The following is a 19717-nucleotide window of genomic DNA, read 5'->3' as shown; positions in this document are numbered from 1 at the left end:
CAGTGTATTTGAAGAAACTAAGAAATAAAGCTTCCGAAGGGCTCTGAAGAGGATATGGGCTTTTTTGAGAAAGCATGTAACTACAGGACTGTTCCCCGCCGAGGAAGATGGGGGAATGGGGAATGCATAGGAATTTGGGGGATGCACAGTAAACAGAAAAAGGCACAGCAACACTTTCAAATCAGTGACTGCTTATTGAAAAGAGACCTCAGGGCGGCAGGGGCCGAGTCGGGCCGAATCAAGCCGAGCCGGGCAGAAGAGAGCCCAGCTGAGCCGAGCACAGCCGAACAGGGCCGGGCCGAACCGAGCCGAGCCGAGCCGAGCCGAGCCGAGCCCAGCCCAGCCCAGCCCAGCCCAGCCCAGCCCAGCCCAGCCCAGCCGAGCGCCTGCCCCGCCCCGCCCCAGGAAGCGCAGGGTTTAGCGGCCGGCCCGCGCCGCGATGCATTGTGGGGCGCAGCAGCAGAGCCAAGATGGCGGCCAGCAGGAGGCTGATGAAGGTAACAGCGCCGGGCAGGCCCGGCGGGCGGGCGGCCCGGGCCCCCGCAGCTGCCCCTCCGCCCCGGCCCCCTCTGGCAGCGCAGGGCTGCCTCCGCCGCCGCGCCCCGGTGTGGGCGACCTCATCCGCGCCCCTCGGCGGTGCCCCGCGCCCGAGCGGCCAGAGCGGGAGCAGCCGGCACTTGGGCCGCGGGCGTGAGGGGCCGCGCCGCCCCCCCGCCGCCGCCGCCCCGCGCTTCGGCAGCGCCCCGCGGGCCCGGCTGCCGCCCGGGGCTGGGCGGGGGCGCTGGGCGGGCGCCGCGGGCTGCCCCGACCCCGTCGCTCGGGGGGCTCCAGGGTGACTAAGCAAAGAGGAAGGGACTGGGGGAAGGAAACGCCACCGCCCGGGGCCGGGGCATCCCCGGGACGGCGGGAGGGTTCGGCGGCCCTGCCGGGGGAGGGCTCGGCGGGGAAGCGCTCTCTCCTCCCTGCGGAGGGAGGTTCGCCGCTCCCCCACGCTCGCCCCGGTGAGGAACCGTCCCCAGACGCCCAGGGATGAAATAATTTCGTTTTAGTTGTTTCGGAGAGTAACCTCTTCCTTGTATGAGTAAGAGGTTTATCACACTGAAACATGGACCTGGGTTCAGAAGTTTCTTCATTCGCTGCGGACGTGGTAATGTTTTTGTCTTCACTCTTATTTGTTCTGAACCGTGGATGATACTTGGAAATGGAAACTCGGCCCCAGTTGGGCTTTAACCAAGAGCACCTAGAGTTTATGGTTAAATACCACTCGGGATTATGTTTTTCATTAATTTCTTTGAGGAGGAAGGTACTTAGAAGGAAAATAGTAACTGTTGCCCCCAAAGCACTCAAAATTTTTTTATGTGCTGTATATAATTGCTAATTAACATCACAAACTGTAAGCAGTGAGGTTTGCCTAGGACACACGCACCTAGTAGCATAAAATTTATTAATCTGTAAAATGCTATGGCAGAACCCAAATTTGCATGCAAAGTGCCTGTGGGGAAATCAATGAACTTTACAGGCCAGTCCTGGGAAATGGAGGGGAAAGACCCCATAACTGTTGAGCAATGTTTCAGCCTTATTAAAAAACACATCCCTGTGGGGTGGAGAGTAACCCTGCACTGGTATTTGATAGATATTTGGGTGATTCTGTTAAACTTAATCCTTTAATACCAGTTTTACAGCTGGCTTCAAGGACATGGACCTTCAGTAGGGCTGGGATTTCACCAGGACATGTTCATGGCACACCCTGAAGTTGTGTTTCCTTAATGGTGCAGATGTATAAATAACCATTATAACTTGGGTATTTTGGAAGAAACCAATAACTCAGCAGTGCTTCTATAAGACTCATTTTGTGGATTTAAATATTCTATGGAACATTTAAAAATTAAATAGTAGATCGATTGTGTGGAGTGTCATTCATATATATTAAAAATCAGTAGGCATAAACCTTTAATTGTCTTTAAGGATCCTGGTGAGATGGGATTCATTTTTTATTTCATTTTTGATAGCTCTATATTTTCTCAGGGATTTAGTATCATAATCACTGTGTCTGTTGCTTCATACTCAGTTTCCCTTATTTTCAGATATAAAATTAAATGGTTGTTTACTATTTTTATAAGGCAGCTTTTCTGCCTGTTCTGAAAAAATACATTCATTTTTGTTCAGAAGCACATCACTACTACTCTGGTAGGAATAATATATATTTGCAAATTTTTTTGTTAATTTAAAATAACAAGAAAAGGCAAGAAAAGTTATTCTTAATGTTTTCAGTGTCTCTTGCTTTTCAGCCCCCCTCCTCATTTTCACTGTACTTCTGAAACATTAGTACTTTAGTCTTTCACTAAAATTCACTAAAAATGAGTTTTGATGATGTGATTTTCCAGAAAATTGGTGTGGCACTTGTTTCTCAGAGGGAGTGGTGTGGGAATGAAGGAGATATTGATAACTTACCGCTTATATTTTCACTTTTGTTTTTGTTGCCTAATATCTGTGGGTTGTTTGTGCTGTGTGTGGGTTTTATGCAGTTGAAGAGCTGTGGGTTGCTCTGTCCCACAACTTGCAGAGGCTGTTCAGTCAGCAGCTCCCTTCCTGCTCTGGGGAGTCAAGGCAGCCCAAAAGGCTCTGGCTTTGCCATTCATCTCAGTAGGAACAAAGTGGAGCTCTCGTAGGGATGATGTCATCGGGATTGCTGCAGCATGATGTGAAGGTCCAGACTCACACATGTATCAACTTAATATCACTGTTAAAGTCCCAGATTCACAGGTTCACTTGCATTTAAAGTCTTTCAATGCTGAAGTTTTGCAATTGGGAAGAGTCTTTGGGGTGTTTTTGTCAGGGCCTTAGAATGATGAGTGATTATAACTAAAGGAAATAGGGTTTTTTACTGTGTCAGTCAATTACCTTTAAAATAATTTAGGATAAGCATTAACTGTCTTTTCTTTGAGCTAAATAATCAAGCTGGTCTTTGATAAATGAGACTAAGCCTTAAACCTTTTATAGTTATATAAAATTAAGCAATTCCTGTTTCCTTAAGGTCTTGCCAACATTTTGAAGTACTGCATTTTTTCTGGACTCAAGTCATGCATCATAGTTATTCATATTAATCACCACGGCTCAAAGAGACTGGATGCAGTACATCCATAATAACTCACTGTCTGCCTGTAGAAAACTGGGAGTCATGTCCACTGTCCAGGTGGGAATGGATGCCCTTTTCCAGTCGGGGAAGCCATTTGCATCTTCAGTTCACAAAGCTCTGTGTGAAACAAGCATTATAAATTTTGCCGTTGTACTTGTATCGGTCGATTTTAAAGGTGAATTCAAGTTATAAAGACAACAAGATCAGCTTGTTAACTGAGGGTGTGTTTGAACAAATCACCTTCCCTAGGCCAAAGACCTTTTTTATGGCCTCCTTTTGCCGAGCTTTGTCCCATCAAATAGTGCCATCTAACTGAAGTCTTCTCCGCTGATTCACAGCATCTCTGTGGAGGTGTGTCCTTCCAGGAGTACACCTAGCTTAGCAAAAACATGGAATAAACATGGCTAATGACTCATATTCCAATGACATCTGAGGTGGAGGTTTGATCTGTGAGCCACCCTTGCACCTCTTCTAGGTGCCCCAGTTGTTGAATCCTGACTCCTTGTGAAATGTGAACAATGGGAATGAAGTAGTCTTTGTCAAGGATGTGGTGGTGTGGACAGTTTCTCTCTCAGGGTTAAAACAGGCAAATATGGAGTGATTATATTTAGGAGAGGATCTAAGGCTTCTCTTTGAAAGGGGTGCTGGGCTTCATGGCCCTTTCTCATAGAAGTGAAATTGTCTGCAGGCCATATGATGGGGAGCACAGATCTCCCAGAGACATGCCAGAGACTTCAAGGAAAGGCTTTGCGCAGTTGCCACCTACTAGTGTAAAAGAAGCCATTCTCCATGCTGGATCCCTAGCTAAGTGCAGTGTGGTACAGAGGGAAGGCTCTTGTGGTGCTGGACACTCACAGTACTTGCAAGGGTGGTAGCATGTAGTGCTGAGCTGGACCCTTCCATGTTGACTGCCTGGGATGGAGCTCAGGTGTCTGTAAGATACATGCTTTGGTTTCCTGGTTTTTAGATGTTCAAAAGTATCTTTAGGGGTAGAAATTGAAAATTGGCTTAAATAGTAAATAACACTTCACATAGGAGGTGAGATATGTAGACAATAATTTTAATGTTATTGTTTTTATGCTGCTTCCATAGTTCCATAGTCAAACATTTATGCAACTGTTGAACTCCATGATAAAACACAAACATGGGACCACACCCAAGTAGGTTGCCTGCAATCTCCAGGATGCTGTGGTCCTGTAAACACTGTAGTGCTCCCAAATAAAGGGGTTTTAAACAACTCTGATACTTGAAAAAGAATTTAAATTGATCCAAACTTCAGTTCTTAGTAACAAGGGAAATATGGTTTTGAGCAACATATGATTGTCCTTAGGCAGAAGTGAGAATATCAATGGATTTTCCCCTTTTGAAACTGAGAATTGACGAAAGGATTTTTAATCAAATGCAATTACTTTGCAAAAAACAGAATTGCTCAGTCAATAAGACGTGAGTGTCCAGGGTTGTAATGTTGCAGAGGAAACACTGCTGATTCTTGAAAGAACTAAATTCTATTTCTGTTTTTGGTTGGATTTGTGATGGGTTGGGGGTTTGTGTGTGTGTGGTAGAATCAGATTTTAAGGTGTTTTAATAAGACTTCTCTGTACTGTAAATGCAGAAAGTGAAACTGGCCAGTTCCTGATCAGTGTTTTGGAGCCTGTTTGACTTACAGGCATTTTTTAGAGAATGTATTCAAAAGCAGATAAATATAAGTTGTAATAATGGTTTAGAGTTATTTCAGGAGACTTTTGGTTTTATTTGTGAATTTAGTAGCATTCTGGGCTTGAGGCAGAATTTATTAAAGTCAGTGTCAGCTCTTACACTTTTTCCCATGTTCTGGGATTGCACTCTTAAATGCAGTGAAGGCAAATACTTCTTCCTTTCTGGCTTGGGTTTTTAGAGAAGTCCCAAAACTTGAAAGATGCACAGACAACACAGTTGCAGATTTTTTAAAAGACTTAGCTATATTTTAAGCTGATGCCCCTTTTCTTTCTACTTTCAAACATTTGATTTTTGATTTGAACAGGACAAATTATTGCAAAGTATTGAAAAATAACAGTTTTTAAACCTTTAATGGTTATATATGAGAAGTAGTATGTATTTTTGACTACCTTCTGCATTATATGCTTGAGGATCAGATACCTCCTCTAAAACAGTGTTTTCTCCATTTCATGTGCTGTGTATAACACTTCAAGCATCAAATTCCAAATTAAAAGGATCATTTCTCAAGAGAGCCCCATGAACTAAGACATCTCAGTTTTTCAAGTGGATAAACCAAAGCGGCCAAGGTCACATGCAAGGTTGATAAAGGAGCGGGGAGTGAAGACTGAAATTTACTGCAGTCATCTAACCTTTAGTTATGCTCCTCCTGTGCTCCTTTAATTATGTTACTTGACAAAATTAGGGGGTGGAGGACAAGAAAAGGAATTAATCTATTTACTGTCTGCCTAGACTCGTAAGTATTACTTTGAAATAAATATCTGGACTGTATCCTTTTACCTCATAAAATAGTTTTTGTCCCTTTGGAGTTGCTCAAGCCCACGTTAAACTTATTGTTAGCTTTTAATCTGTGTTGCTTGAAAGTATTTAGTAGCTCATTCACTTTTTTAACAGTACTTTTATACTGCAGTTGTGTCTGCGTCCCTAGCCCTGAGGCAGTTACATCTTTGTTATGGGTTTTGGCAGTTGCCAGAAGAAAAAAATCCAAACAACCTCCCCTCACACCCTTAAATTGTGACTGGTGAAGCTCTTACCACTCATGAAAGCTGCTGGCCTGTGTAGTGTTAAACTGCAGTTGTGGGGACTGTAGTGGGGAAAGAGCTGTTTGTAAAGAACTCCACCACGGAGTTGATTCATTTGGAGTGACATACAAAGTCTGAAACACTCCCTAGTATAAGAAAAGCAATTTCTAGTATAAATTGCAATCTGTCTAAGCCCATAGTTCAGGTGTGTGCCCTACTAAGGTGTCTGGATTGTCCCTGACCTCTGCAGTCCTGGCTGCGTGTGAGGCACGGAGCTGCCGGCTTTATCCCTGGCTGTCCCTCGCACAGCTGTCAGCTCCTCCCGCAGGAGAAGGGCACGGTACAGGCCTGGCACACTCCAGTAATTTACCACGGCTTTGATTTTGGAAGTGGGTTCCTGCAAAGGCCTCACATGTCAGTTTAAAGAGGAAGATGGCCTGAATAATTTTTGTCTAATTTAGTGCTTCTGTACTGTTTAATTCCCTCCCTCATATGGTGGACTTGAGAAAAAAATGGAAAACAATTTGTATATTTATTTTAACTTTTCATTGATGGCATACAAAGTTTTACAGTTTTATAATGATCTCTGTATGGGATTCTTGCATTTCTTAATTCAGCATCCAATTTTTTAACCTGAATCTAACTATAAAATGTAGGTGTTTGAACTTCCAGCAATGTGAAGCCACACTTTTCTTATTTGTTCTATTAGCTTAATAACATACCTGAATTATAGAGTCATAGTACTTCCTTTTTTTGCATCTGGAAGATTGTTTTCTGGGCCAGCAGTGGTACAATGCTGTTGCCTGAACCTGGGACAAAAGTTCCTGCTTGGAAGCTGCAGTCCCACTGGGTCTATTGGGGGAGATTTCTGTCATGTGCGTGATGCTTTTACTATAGTAACTAGAAAATAGTCTAAACCCATTTTCCTTGCCTTGTTTTAGAGAGAAGGCACTTGCGATGTTGCACATTTATTCACTCTAAATACCTGTTGCTTAATTAGCTTATTTTGTTCCCAGTGTCTGATGTGTTACATCTAGTGTGGAGTGGAATTTATTCCTTTTACATGCTGTGGAGTAGTGGTTTGCATGTCTGTATGTGATGGGAGTGAGCAGCAAAACTCAGAGCAAGTTCCTCTCCTGACCCTGTCAGGACAAAGTCAGCCTGGGGTCCAGCCGGCTCTCCCTGAGCTGCTGCTTTGTGCAGGAGCACTCAAGGGACTGTGGGAGGATTTGCACTCTGAGTGATGGTAAAGCACCTCTCAGAGCTGCGATCATAGAGGTTATTTTCTTTTGAATATTTTGTTTTGCTCTTTCTATCCCTATAAATATGCTTCATGGGGATTATTTTTGGGGGGGCTATGTTTTCCTGCTCTAAGGAAATAGGATAATCCTCTTAGCTCTTAAAAAAAAAACACCCAAACTGCCTGTGACATTGCATAAATCGAGCAGCAGTAGAATTTGGGGATTAATCCATGGGTCTAGACTAAAAAGTCACTGTTAGTATCATGAGGATAGTGTTGGGCATCAATTCAGTATCCAAGCCTCCAAGGTTAAACTTGCTTTAGTAGGTGCAGTGGGTAGGAATATAAATGTTCATTTGCTGGTATGTGGCTATCATGATTTTTGTTTCACATGCACTTGGAATTCTCATTTTCCCTTTGGTTTTGAATTTTATCAAGATGCTGAATTTATGCAAGGGGTTACTGCAAGTATTAAATCTGCCAGTCAAGTGCAGAGAGGTTTGATCCAAGATGAACATAGAAAACAAACCATGGACAGTTCAGCACTTGTAGCAGAAAAACTGATCTTTTTTGGGTTTTGTTGTGTAGTGCTTTTGCTTGTAATTGGGGAGTTTATCATAATTATATCCAGCCTAATTTTGCAAGATGCCTGCACCCAGTGCAGAGCTGAACACTGTCAGAGCACCCCAGTGCTGCTGTATAAGCAACATTTTTCCTAACCTGTGCATCCACCAGGCGTGTGCTGCAGTTTTGAAAGCACTGGGAAACTTTTATGTTTTGCTATGGATGATTTTTGAATTCATATTTGGTTAAATTCTCTTTAAAGATAAAATGGCAGAGTTCAACCACAAAGGACTGTAATTGTTGTGGGGGAAATAAAAGTGAAACCTTGAGGTGTTTCTTTTTAGGTCTTCTGAAATACTTCATGAAATAGTCCCTACAGTAGGGCTTATATGTCATTTTAAATATAAAAATGCTGAAATATTTAATTTGTTGATACCTGGTTTGCTAACTGATTAAAAATAGTTTGACTGGTGCAGAAAGATAACCTTGCTCAAGACTGACACAGCTTTAAAGAGAGAAATCCTAGTGTGTAGTGTGAGCTTTGAGGTACTAATAGTGTGAGCTTTGAGGTACTAAACAGAGAGCTGAATCTTTTCAAGTTACTGCTCCAAACAAGGCTTGTTTATCTTAGATTGATATTTTTCTGGGTTTGGATCACTTTAAGCTGTTCATGCAGGAATTTGTTCATTTTCAGTTGAAATAATTGGCCTGTTCAGTGGTTTTATCCCTGTTTAAAACTATTATGAAATAGTTCTTCCAAATCACTGTTTTCCTTCACACAAGTCCTAAGATGCATTTTATTTCTACAGTCAGAGTATTATCAATAGTCTGTGACCAAAGGCGCTGATTTACATTTGAGATAGAAAAACATTTTTAAATGTAGTTTTTTAATACTTCTGCTTCATTGTGTATATAATGATGTGAGCATCTCAGTTAATACAGTTATTAACTTACACTTAACACTTTGTTTTGCTTTCCAGGAGCTTGAAGAAATCCGCAAATGTGGAATGAAAAACTTCCGTAATATCCAGGTTGATGAAGCTAATTTATTGACCTGGCAAGGGCTTATTGTTCCTGTGAGTATAGACTACTCCTTATGAGCTTTAAAATAAAACTAGGATCATTTGTATCTCATAAATCCACAGCTCAGCAGTGCTGCTGGTGACCATGAAATGATTCGTTATTGTAGGCCTGGACGCATGGCTGGGGCTCCATGGTGGCTCTGGGCTGCTGGGAGAGGTGTTGGAAGGGGGAAGCAAGTGAAGTTTGGTTTTACATTAAGCCTAAAGTACAAAATGCACACGATCATGAGGAAAAAGAATGGAAATACAAACTCCTTAATGTGTTTTTTTAATTTACTAGATTTATTAGTAGGATATAACTGAGTATTGGGAATGCAAGGAAAAGGTTTGGATTTTCCAAAGTGAGCTCTTTAAACGAAAGTAGTATCTTTATTTAGGCATTAGTTACTGCCAAAGTAAACCTATTTCACTTAGTTTTTTTAAAAGCACTACAGTCTTCTTAGGGAATGTTTAATCTAAGTAGATAACCCTTTTCTTAGTCGAATACAGAGGGATTTGTTACTAAGGGGAAAGCAGGAAATGTGCTGTGTTGGTTTCTTGGTTGAAAATCACTTGGATTTTCACCTCTTGTTTTTTCCCCTGCTGTGGCCCATAGCAGTGGGAAATGGCTGGCTTGGTTCTTAGAGCTATTTTTAGTCTGCAGCAATAGGGGATGGGCCATGGGGGCAGTAGTTGTGGTTTTCTGTGGGTGCTGCCAAAAAGCCTCCCCAGCCAGTGTAAGTCTGTCTTTTTATTATATGAGTAAGACTTTGAGACATCTCTGTAGCAGTGCCTCTGCCTCGTTAGTCAGAGGCTGCTCTGGAGCTCACATGGCACAGGCTGAGGTAATGGCTGGGCCTTTACACTTTAAATGCTGTGGAATACATTACGTTTACTGTTTGCTTATAGATTGCAAGTGATTCCTTGGAGTGGCTGACACTACTGCAAACAAAGCAAGTAGGATCTGACACTGAAATTAGAGCTGAGGAACAACTTGCTTTAATCAGCCACTTTGTGGTTCAAGTGTAACAGTTTAGTGCTTTGATAATACTTTGAAGCAGTATAAGGTTGGTAAATATGACTAATAAAGCAAAATACAAAAATACTTGTTTATTCCTGTTAAGATTAGGAATGTGTGGTGTATAGCAGTTATTTTTAACAGTTTCTGCTCAACAGAGGATGAGCGTGCTGTTAGTTTTGCAAAGCTTTGCAGCATCACAAGGGTTTAAATGTTGGCACAGTAGACTGTGCTCCAGATCTGCCTTTTGGTTTGTAATTTGTCCTGTTACAGGGGAAATAGCCTCAAATGCGCTGCTGGTATAGTTAAGGGAGAATTTTGTTAAGAAATTGCACTTCCTATAGTAATTTGAAATGTGTTGTTTGTGTTCAAAGAGTAGTATAAGTTTTTATACTGAGGTTATGCTATAGATGTTTTGGTGTTACTGTCTCTTGAGCTATTTTTGGTACTGTAGTTGATAGCTTAAAAATGCAATACATGAGCTCACTCAAAGTTAAACTTTCTTCTCTGTGTTTTTGCTTCACGTGCTGTTTCCATTTTAGCATATGTTCTTACTTAGGGTTTAAAGACACATATTTTAGTAGGACTAACCAGCTGCTGATTATTAAATGCTATAATTGGGCATTTCTTGGTCAGCTGCTTAATGATGGTGTGAAAGATAATGCTTATTATTTTTAATGGTGTTCTTACAGAATTACTGTGAAAGGTAACGTAAAGGTGAGCTGTAAAGCTTGAAAATGTAAAGATCGTGTTTGTAACATATTTTATTCCTCAGAACAAGTGTTAGTTTTTAAGAGTGTTCACTCAATTGAGAAGCTGAAGATACCCGGTCAACTTCTTTTCGTGTTCTAAATTGTAGAATGAAGTAGTTTGTGTCCTGTGGGTGGCCAGGGTACATTATTTATTTGATTTCAACATCAAAACAAGACTAGGTAGCCCATGCTCCGTGTTCATGTAAGAGGTACAGTGAAGAAAATAGATGTTTTGAAGGCAGGTCACTTGTGTCAGTTCACTGAACATCCTCACAAATTACAGCACATGATGCAGGCAAGAACAGCTGAGCTGTGGGGGAAATGGACGGTGTCTGCCTAAGTTGTCACCACCACCACAAGTTATTAGTTCAACTTCCAAAGCTTTTAGGATTGCTTGGGTAAAAAGTTTCTTTAAAGCCGCTGTAGTTGCCTCTCTGGCAGAAACTGCTGTATTTCTTACAAACACACAACCAGATTCTCCACATGGATGAGCCTAAAATGAAATGTTTTCTGTTGACAAATATTTCAACAGAATGCTTCCCACTGCCAAGTATTGGTAAATTCTGGAGTGGAATTGATTACAGGGATGGGTCTGGTTGCTAATGAAGAGTGTGTGTGTGATTATACTTTACACCAACTGGAAGCTCTCATCCTTTGATTCTTGTTCCCAGAGTGTTTGGAAAGGCTTCATTCCATAGTTACTGTTTTCAGTGCAGAACAGTATTTTCATAGGCTTTAAAAGTAGCAATGGTTTTATTTTTGTTCTGCCTCTCTTGTGCAGTATCTGAAGCATCAGTATCAGTAGTCTAACAGGTTTTTCCAAGTGAAATTCTGGGCATTGTTTTTTCTGTTTCAGCATGAAGAAGTGCTTTGCTCACTTCACAGTTCTCTCATCCTGCTCCTTCAAAACTGATCTGATAAGAGTGGGTGCTAAAACTGCATACAAATTCAGAATGTTCTCATCAGCAAACACAGTGAATATCTATCTTTAGTACCAATGAATGCTCAGCAGATTTTTGTGTAGTCAGCACAAAAACGTTCTCAAAACATTTAGGGAGATCTGTCAAACCAAATTGCATTGCTGTTCATGCCACCATGTTGTGAGACACACAAAATAACTGTTCAGAAACCCATTTCCCTTGTCAGGCTTGCTGTTTGTGTCTCAGAAAGGGTTTACTATGTTTTTGAAACACAAAGCAGGGAATAAAACTACTTACAAGAGACAGAGAGGGCCTTGAGTTGGAAGTAAATGGAGCTGGATGCTTTCTTACCTCTAGAAATGTCAGCCAGCTGTAGGACAATGGCAACCTGCTTTTTTCAGGGTAGATGTAAATGTGCAGGTTGTATTGCCTTTCACATAGGTTTTGATGTTTCCTGACACATAAACCTGGCAGTAGTGTTGGTAGAAAATGCCTTTCAAAGATGTCATTCAAGAGATCAAAGAAATCCACATCTGTACCATGCTGCTTTTCACTAGTGTCACACTAGCATGTGCCACATTCTTGACATTCTGCCTTCTTGTTGCAGGACAATCCTCCATATGATAAAGGAGCCTTCAGGATTGAAATCAACTTTCCTGCAGAATATCCATTCAAACCTCCTAAGATTACATTTAAAACAAAGATCTATCACCCTAACATCGATGAAAAGGGGCAGGTTTGTCTGCCAGTAATTAGTGCTGAAAACTGGAAGCCAGCAACCAAAACTGACCAAGGTAGGACTCCGTGTGGAGAAAGAACTGGGTATTGAGAAACTTTGTAGGGTCTTTGAGTTTAAAGCTAATAATGTTTCACTTGTCAGCTTCTCAGTGCTCTGAGGGTATATTCATTGTAAGGTTTGTCTCATGAATCACATGTGATGAGCACAGAATATAATTCTTGTGGAATCTCACTGTGTTACTGGAATGGGAGGTACTGGCACTGAAGTGGCATTTCCACCTCCAGGAAACCACTTCATGACTAAGGAGTTTACTAAGGAAGTGTCCTCAGCATACTTTAAAATTTTGCTGGTAGTTTGTGTGGGGGTTATTCCGTGTTTCTTTTTAAACAGTGACTTTAGAATCCAAAGGTGTTCAGTAAATTCCTGGATGTTTGAAAGAAAGGGTCGAAAACCTCAAGGCTTTGTTTATTTTATAATCTGCCATGTGGTTCAGTTATTTGAACATATGGCTTGAATTATCATGGGAGTCGTAAACAAAATCTGAAATAATGCCACAGATTAACTTGTAGTTCTTAAAAGATTATTGCTGTTGGGCTTGCCTTGTAGAGTGTCTTTGATAAGAATCTAAATATTGTAAGAAAAAAGTTTTGTCAGGTTCTGTGGCAGACTTCAGTGTCATATAAGTAGGGTTTTTTCCTGTTGTTGCTTGCATGAATTGTTGGGGTGAGAATTTTGTGTTGTCTGGCACTTTCATTATTATAAATATGGAAAGCAAACATCCTTGAATTTAATTCAAATGAGTAGCAGTTTAGGGCACTGCTAGAGCTTCAGTGACACTAAAATATCTTCTTCCATGGGAGAAAATAATTCTCTATTCCAGCCTCTTCTTTAAGGTTATTTTCACATGATCTGTGTTCCCGATAGAAAACAATGCTGTACTTAAGATTTCTTTTTTCTGTGCACCCCTGTGCGCTAAAGAAGGTACTTCCTGTTGTGTGATCTTGCCCAAGGACAAAAGAGGAAAATTCCTGTAGTTTTTTTAGAAGAGATGAAGCAGCTGAATGTTGGTGAAAATGGAGGTGTGGCAGCAAAAGGAACCTGTGAAATAAGACAGCCAAGATCTTCAATTTGTTGTAGATTTATCCCTGATTATACAAAGATCCTTGGGAGAGAGGAGATGTAAAGAACGTGTGGAAGGTTTCTGTTCTATTCCACACCTGAGCAGCTGTCTTGGTGCTATCAGCCCCTGCTAGTTAACTAAATTACTTGCACGTTTCTACTCAGCTTGAAAAACAAGCTGTCATTAGCTGGAACTACTCTAACAATTGTTTGCATGCAGGAAATAGTCAGTGTCTCCCTGAGAAGTAGCAATTCCCTTTTTATCTGAGAGAGTGAATAAAAGCTGTGCTAAAATCAGAATTTGGAACCGATCCTGGGTATCAAAATACTACAAATTTATCAAGGTCTGCTGTGTTGTGGTTTTTAATTTGTCTTAACTCTTTCTTCAGTAAGTTGTTTTAGTGTCAACTTCTGTTGTTACTACATGGTTGTACGAACCTGTGACAATGTTACTAAAACCCTGTTTAAATGTCTATTCCTTTTCCTTCAGATTTCTTCTGCACTGAAAAATCGCTCTCAGCTTTTCTCAGTGAAATAATGTGACATCATTAGTACAGCATCAGAGTGACTGGTTTTGTTCATGCAGGTGTCAAAAAGAGATTGTTCATCATAAATCATTAACTTACCTTTCACATACTAAATTTGCATCTTACTGCTGTACTTTTGGTAAATTTATGCTTAATATTAGAAACAATTGTTATGGCAGGATAGTCTTCAAACACTGTGGATATTGAGGCAGCTCCTGTTCTGCCAGGCCTATTTTTTTCTGTCGTGTTACTGTTATTAAGATTATTGAACACACATTTTCTCTGTAGTGTTTTTGCATGCCTTGCTCAGTGAGAAGGGATTGCCACTCAAGTGTTTCTGCTGGTTTCAGCAATGGGATGGTAGTTGTTGTAAGGACTGGTGAGTTACTGTGAGGGAAGCTGGTATCAATTCTACTTTCCTTAGATAGTTTGATGCAGTTTAAACTTGCATTTGTGGTAAGAAATGTTCCTGTTTAGCAGTTTAGAGACACAGGTCAGATTTGAGTGTGGCTTTGAGTATTTCTTTTGAGGTTTGTTCATGAGTGGAAAAGACTGAGATCAGTGCCCCAAACAAAGCCACTCTGGTGTTCTAGAAGCATCTGCTGTAGTGATCATCATTGTATGAACTTGCATTCCTGCCCGGGAACACTGACACCTTTGGGCAGCTGGGCAGTGGGACTCCTGATCCTTGTGAGCTTCCAATGGCTGTGAGGATGTGTGCAAGAAAAATGTAGCAGTAAATGGCACTGTGGGGTGTGAGGTTCACTTTGTAAATGTCAGGTGCATCTCCATTTCCTGAAGAATGACTTTCCTTCAGAAAGTGACAGGGACATTGGTGACATTACTGTGAGCACCTTGTCACTCTCACCCCGTGGTTTGCCCAGTGCATCTCTACTGGCTGCCTTGGGCAGAGTAAAGGGAAGATTTTGCGTGCTGTTCATAGGAGAAGAATCATAGGGAAATAAAGCTGGAAAAAAGGGTTTCCAGAAGAGTCTGGGTCACAGCTGTGTCACTGTGACAGGTGTTGGAAAATGCTTCATGGTGCAAATTCTGTCTTTCCCCAACCCCTTCAGTGAACCTGTCTGAGAACTTCGATTTGTTCTCAGCCATAGGAGAGGATTTTAGATGGGATGCCAATTACATGGGAAATCATTTGTTGTGCACTTTGGTCTCTATTCATGTTGATTTTGTTTACAAATACGATTTTCTGGTGTTCATTCATGGTCATTGAACTAAATCTTGGCATATCACTACAGCTTACTCACTCCCTGCGCTTGAAAAGGCCTGAGATTTATGGGGATGTATTTAAATGCAGTTAAAGCTCTTTTCTTACAGGGGAATTTTGCTTACATTTTGATTTTGAAAAATTAACCATCTAAGTCTCTGACCGTATTTATACTTCTTTTGACAGTAATCCAGTCCCTCATAGCACTGGTGAATGATCCACAGCCCGAGCACCCCCTCCGGGCTGACCTAGCTGAAGAATACTCTAAGGACCGTAAAAAATTCTGTAAGAATGCTGAAGAGTTTACAAAGAAATATGGTGAAAAGCGACCAGTGGACTAAAATCTGACACAAGTGCTGTCAGCAACCTATGATAGAAGATCGGAGCAGTGCATTTGAGACACCCCGTAAAGCAGGACTCTATGGAAAATTGACAAGTGCCACCTTTTGGTGTGAACTTGTGGCTGTTACTAACTTTCTACAGTTTTCTTAATCAAAAGTGGGCTAGGTAACCTGTAAAGAAAGGATTAAAATTTAAGATGTTCTAGTTCTGCTTTCTTTGTTTAAAAATCACTGCTTCAATATACTTTAAAGTATGCTGTTTTCTTTTTCTTGTCAGAATTTATCAAAAATATCTTAGACTTATATTCTGCCCTTAAATTGAAAAGGTTGTGGCTGTCATTTCTTATTTTTCCTTGCAGTTCCCACTATCTTGAGTTCATTCATTGGATTTTAACTCCCTCCTCAAAGTGATGTCTTAGGAAAAATATCCCAGTTCTGGCAGAAAATGATTGAGTGTTTGGCAGTTTCGTTTACTTTTCTTTCTAAATGTTGCACTGTGCTTTGTGGGACCTGTTGAAAGTTCCCCTGAACTTCAGTTTGTAACATAATAAACAAAATCCAACCCCACAAAACCAATCAGAAATAATGTCTAGGTCTGATGTAAATCTGGCCAACATCCATTAAACGGGGAAACCCAAGTTTTTGTGTGCGTCATTGAATTAGAATATGGCTTATGTTCTGCTCTTGGAAAACTTTGGAAAAAAATCTGTAGCAAACAAGTAGTGGAATGTGATTGCAAACTTCCTTCACTTCTATCTTTAATACCTACGCAGAGTCGCGGGAAACATGCACAGAACAACATTGCAACCAATCTAGGAGAGTTCCAGAAACTGGGGACCAAGAGGTACCAAAGTGACAAACTGTCTTTTGAGTTTAAAATCATTATTTTGGAAATATTAATTTTGAATTCAAGAACTAAATCTGACAGAACTGCTGTCCTCTCTGAACGTTTTCCCTCAGAATGCGTCAGGAGCATCTGTGTTTGTGGGATGGCCCTCGAAGCCGTTCCCAGCCCCGGCACGGCTGCGAGGCCAGGCCTGAGCAATAAGGTGTGCCAGGGTGTGCTCAGCTGCTGCTGCTGCTGTGTTCAACACATGGGGCAGGGGATTCAGTGAGTGTTCAGTGTCGGGGGAGCCCTTCTGTGGCTGTCCCGGGGCACTCCTGCGCATGCTGAAGGAAAGGGAGCCCTTTCCCTTCAGAGCTGAGCATCCTCTGCTGTGTCTCTGCTGCTTCTGCTGCCTTTCCTCCCCAGCCCAGAGCGTGCTCCTAGCTCCAGTCAAACTGCCACACAGTCAACCTGCTGTCTCCCCTTCTGCAGCTGGGGTCTGCTACTGAGTGAATGGATTATTTCCAGAAATCTGTAGGTATCTGGGAGCACATATCATTTTGATGTGCAGGAAGCTGAGTTAAAAAAACCCTGACACCTAGGTGGTTGCCTGTACTCCTAAATTCAATTTTAATACAGCCTCTGCCTTTGCAACCTTTCAGAACTAGTGTGTCAAGCAGTAGCTCTCTCTTGTTTTTAATGTCTTGTGTATTTGCTATTTCCTCATTCGTCCCTCTCCTCTGGCTTTCATTTCCAATTTAGTGTAAACAATGACAGCCCAGTACCTCACCTCTGTTGAAAGTAAATTTTTTTATAAGTTAGGGAGCTAAGAAATTTTATGTTTAAGTGTTCTTAGACAGATTCTTTGGCAGGTAAATAAAGTTAAACCACATTCACCTTATTTACGGAAACTTGCATTTCCTAAGTGTTTTCAGGCTTGTGAGAGCACTATTACCAAATTTTCACATCTTTGTGTCTTCATTTGCAGAAAGTTGGTACTGATTTTGTTTTGTTCACGCTCACTCAGATTCATAATAAAATAATGCCAAATTATCTGTCAAACTGAAGTGTGTAACTTCTGCATCACCTGAGTCACTGTACCTTTGATCATGTCTATTGGCATGGAAACTTTACCATTCTCTAAATTTTATTTGAAACAAATCTGTAGCACTAGTTTGCTGCCCTTGTTGCTACTCAATAGTTACTCTGTGGTTGTAAAGCCTCTCAGGTCAAAGACTGCGTCTGTCTGCCTGGCTGTGATCGGATGCCGCAGGAAGGGACGGAGGGGCTGTGCGATCGCAGGATCTCCGGCCGAGCCGCACCAGCTGCTCCCATCCAGCTGCAGAGGTCACACAAAGACAGATCTCGCTATCGGTTCTCTTGGTGTGTTCTTCATTGTCCAATTGCTAAACTGTGAGACGCGTAAACAAAGTGCTGGCGCGTGTCTGGGGTAGCCTCTGAACAAAGGGATCCAGCACCTGTGTGGCTGAAGGCTGAGGAGAAGAAATCCAAGTGTGAAGTCCTATGATAACTCAGGAAATCAAGCTCTTGTTCTCTCTGGTTCCCTAAGCCATGCTGAATTTTAAATGTGCAGTTGAACATCCACAGTGAATGCAGCGCACTGGTGAAACTACACCCAGGAGTACTGGTATAGGCTTTCTGCAAGTCCATTCTGCTACCCTAATAAAAATTGCTCTCAAAGGCTTTGTGGCATGGTTTTATTTTCACAGAGGTCTGGGAGTTAACTGGGATTGTAGTGTTCTCATATGAACTTGGGTTGTCTTTAAAGCTTTCACAGAACCACTGAAAAATTTCCTTATCTCCTTATACTTCATGCACGTGAAAGGTTCCCTGTTGAGTAGCCTTTTAAGTAGTTCATTATTCATTTCTCTAGTAAAACAGAATTTTGGGGTTTAATGCTCTACATTTAAAAATAAGGAATTTATGGAGTCCATTTTTCACACTAGAGCCCTCAGGTAAAGGCTGCCCTCAGGTTTTCAGCGTTCAGCTGCCAGGAAATGCATCCAAAATTTCACAGGTGTGTCAGGTGCTGACGGGTGCGATCAGAGCCAATCCAGCGCTTAGAACATGGGGCGGTTTAAATGTTTATAATAAGTTAAAAATATCCGTGAGAACGCGGGGCCAGTTCGGTACCCGCTGGAGCTCTGCGGCTGCAGTGCGGCCCGGCGGGCACGGGGTGGCGCTGGCGGGTGTGAGCGCTCCGGCCGCGGCTCTGTCCCGGTGCCCCCGGCAGCGGCTTCGCGGCCGGGCATCCCCGGGGTAACACCTGCCCTGCTCTCACGCCGCCCGGCTCAGACACATAAGGCATTTCTAGAATATAGGAAAGAATCGGGGAAAATATTTTCTACAGGATCCTTGATGTTTTTCCTACTTGTACAGGACAAAAACTTCCTCAGATGTGTTATAGGAAAGATCAGACAGTTCCCATTAATGATAGAAAGGGAGGCCCTTCTAGCGGTGTGGGAGCAGGCAGGTGAGTGGGTTTAGTTCACTCACCAGATATAACTAAACTCGAAAGCCTCCTGAAGATTTGCAATAGAAAAGGCCTGAGTTTATTTTTCATTTAAAAGAATGATGACCATACTGATTTTTTTTATATTAAAAAACATGGTTAACAAAACCAATTATGTTAACTAGAATCACTCCTGTGCAGAGAATGAGCACAAAAAATCTAAAATAATTTTTCCCCGTGTGAAAGTCCTTACAGGAATGACAGAGCTGCAGTGCTACTGAGGCTGTTGGAGTTTGAATGTTCTGGTGACAGGAATAAAAGGGACAAATACAAGGACCTTCTCCACTCGCAGCCGTGCTTGTGGCTGGTACAGCTCGTGGTTGTCCTGAGGGGCAGTGGGTGGTGCAAGACCAGTTGCTGCTGTTCTCATACACAGCAGTTACTAAAACAGCAGATGGGTCAACAGTTGCTGCTCCTGCAAAGTCATCCCAAAAATAAGAAGCCTCTCCAAAAGGGCTGTGGCTGATGTTACTTTCCTAGGGGGGGCTTAATGCCAAGAGGCAATGTAAACAGGCAGAGACACAATTCCTGACAGCTGAGGTGGCTCCCAGGTGGCTGCAGACCCCACTGGGCCGTGTGTGACCTGACTGCTCTGAGCAGAGGAAGGCTCTGAGGGTGAAATGTCCCTGCGCCCCTCACCATCGGTGCACAGGTACGAGTGGAGGGGCAGGGACTGGCTGCTTTCAGAGAACCAAGTGCTGCAGGTGTCCAGTGGGTGACCGACACTGAGTGGCTGCTCCAAAGCAGCACCTGCTCCCCAGCACAGTTCTTGTTTTGCCATCAAGTCTGAAGGGGAAATGATCAGACTCCTCAGGGTGCTGTGCTGCAGCGTCTCACAGCCAAGTCTGTCCTAGTGCTGTTCTTTTGCTGGAGCTGCATCCTGGGAGCGTGTGCTGCACTGGGGCGCTGTGGAGGGGGTGTCACAGAAGGAGTTTGGCACATTTTGAGCAGACATTGTGGTCTTAAACCTGCAGCTGGGGC

General features: G+C 42.3%; 1 protein-coding gene across 2 annotated transcripts; it reads left to right on the top strand.

Annotated features, from left to right (window-relative positions):
• Positions 1-410: 410 nt before the first annotated feature.
• Positions 411-17904, top strand: UBE2L3 (ubiquitin conjugating enzyme E2 L3). Of its 2 annotated transcripts, none has more exons than XM_005524390.3 (4): positions 411-497; positions 8656-8751; positions 12034-12220; positions 15223-17904. In XM_005524390.3, the coding sequence occupies exons 1-4, from the start codon at positions 471-473 to the stop codon at positions 15375-15377; spliced, it is 465 nt and encodes a 154-aa protein (XP_005524447.1). In that variant the 5' UTR covers positions 411-470; the 3' UTR covers positions 15378-17904. The 2 variants fall into 2 exon arrangements, with proteins under 2 accessions (XP_005524447.1, XP_087921369.1); XM_088065243.1 differs by lacking the exon at positions 411-497 and adding an exon at positions 1037-1147.
• The last annotated feature ends 1813 nt before the right edge of the window (positions 17905-19717 follow it).

The sequence above is a fragment of the Pseudopodoces humilis genome, chromosome 20, assembly GCF_049639895.1.
Source record: "Pseudopodoces humilis isolate 2021_Gansu_Grassland_sample_001 chromosome 20, ASM4963989v1, whole genome shotgun sequence".
In the NCBI taxonomy this organism is placed as follows: Eukaryota; Metazoa; Chordata; class Aves; order Passeriformes; family Paridae; genus Pseudopodoces; species Pseudopodoces humilis.
Note: the sequence above shows the minus strand (reverse complement) of the source record. Positions and strands in the feature narration are given on the sequence as shown.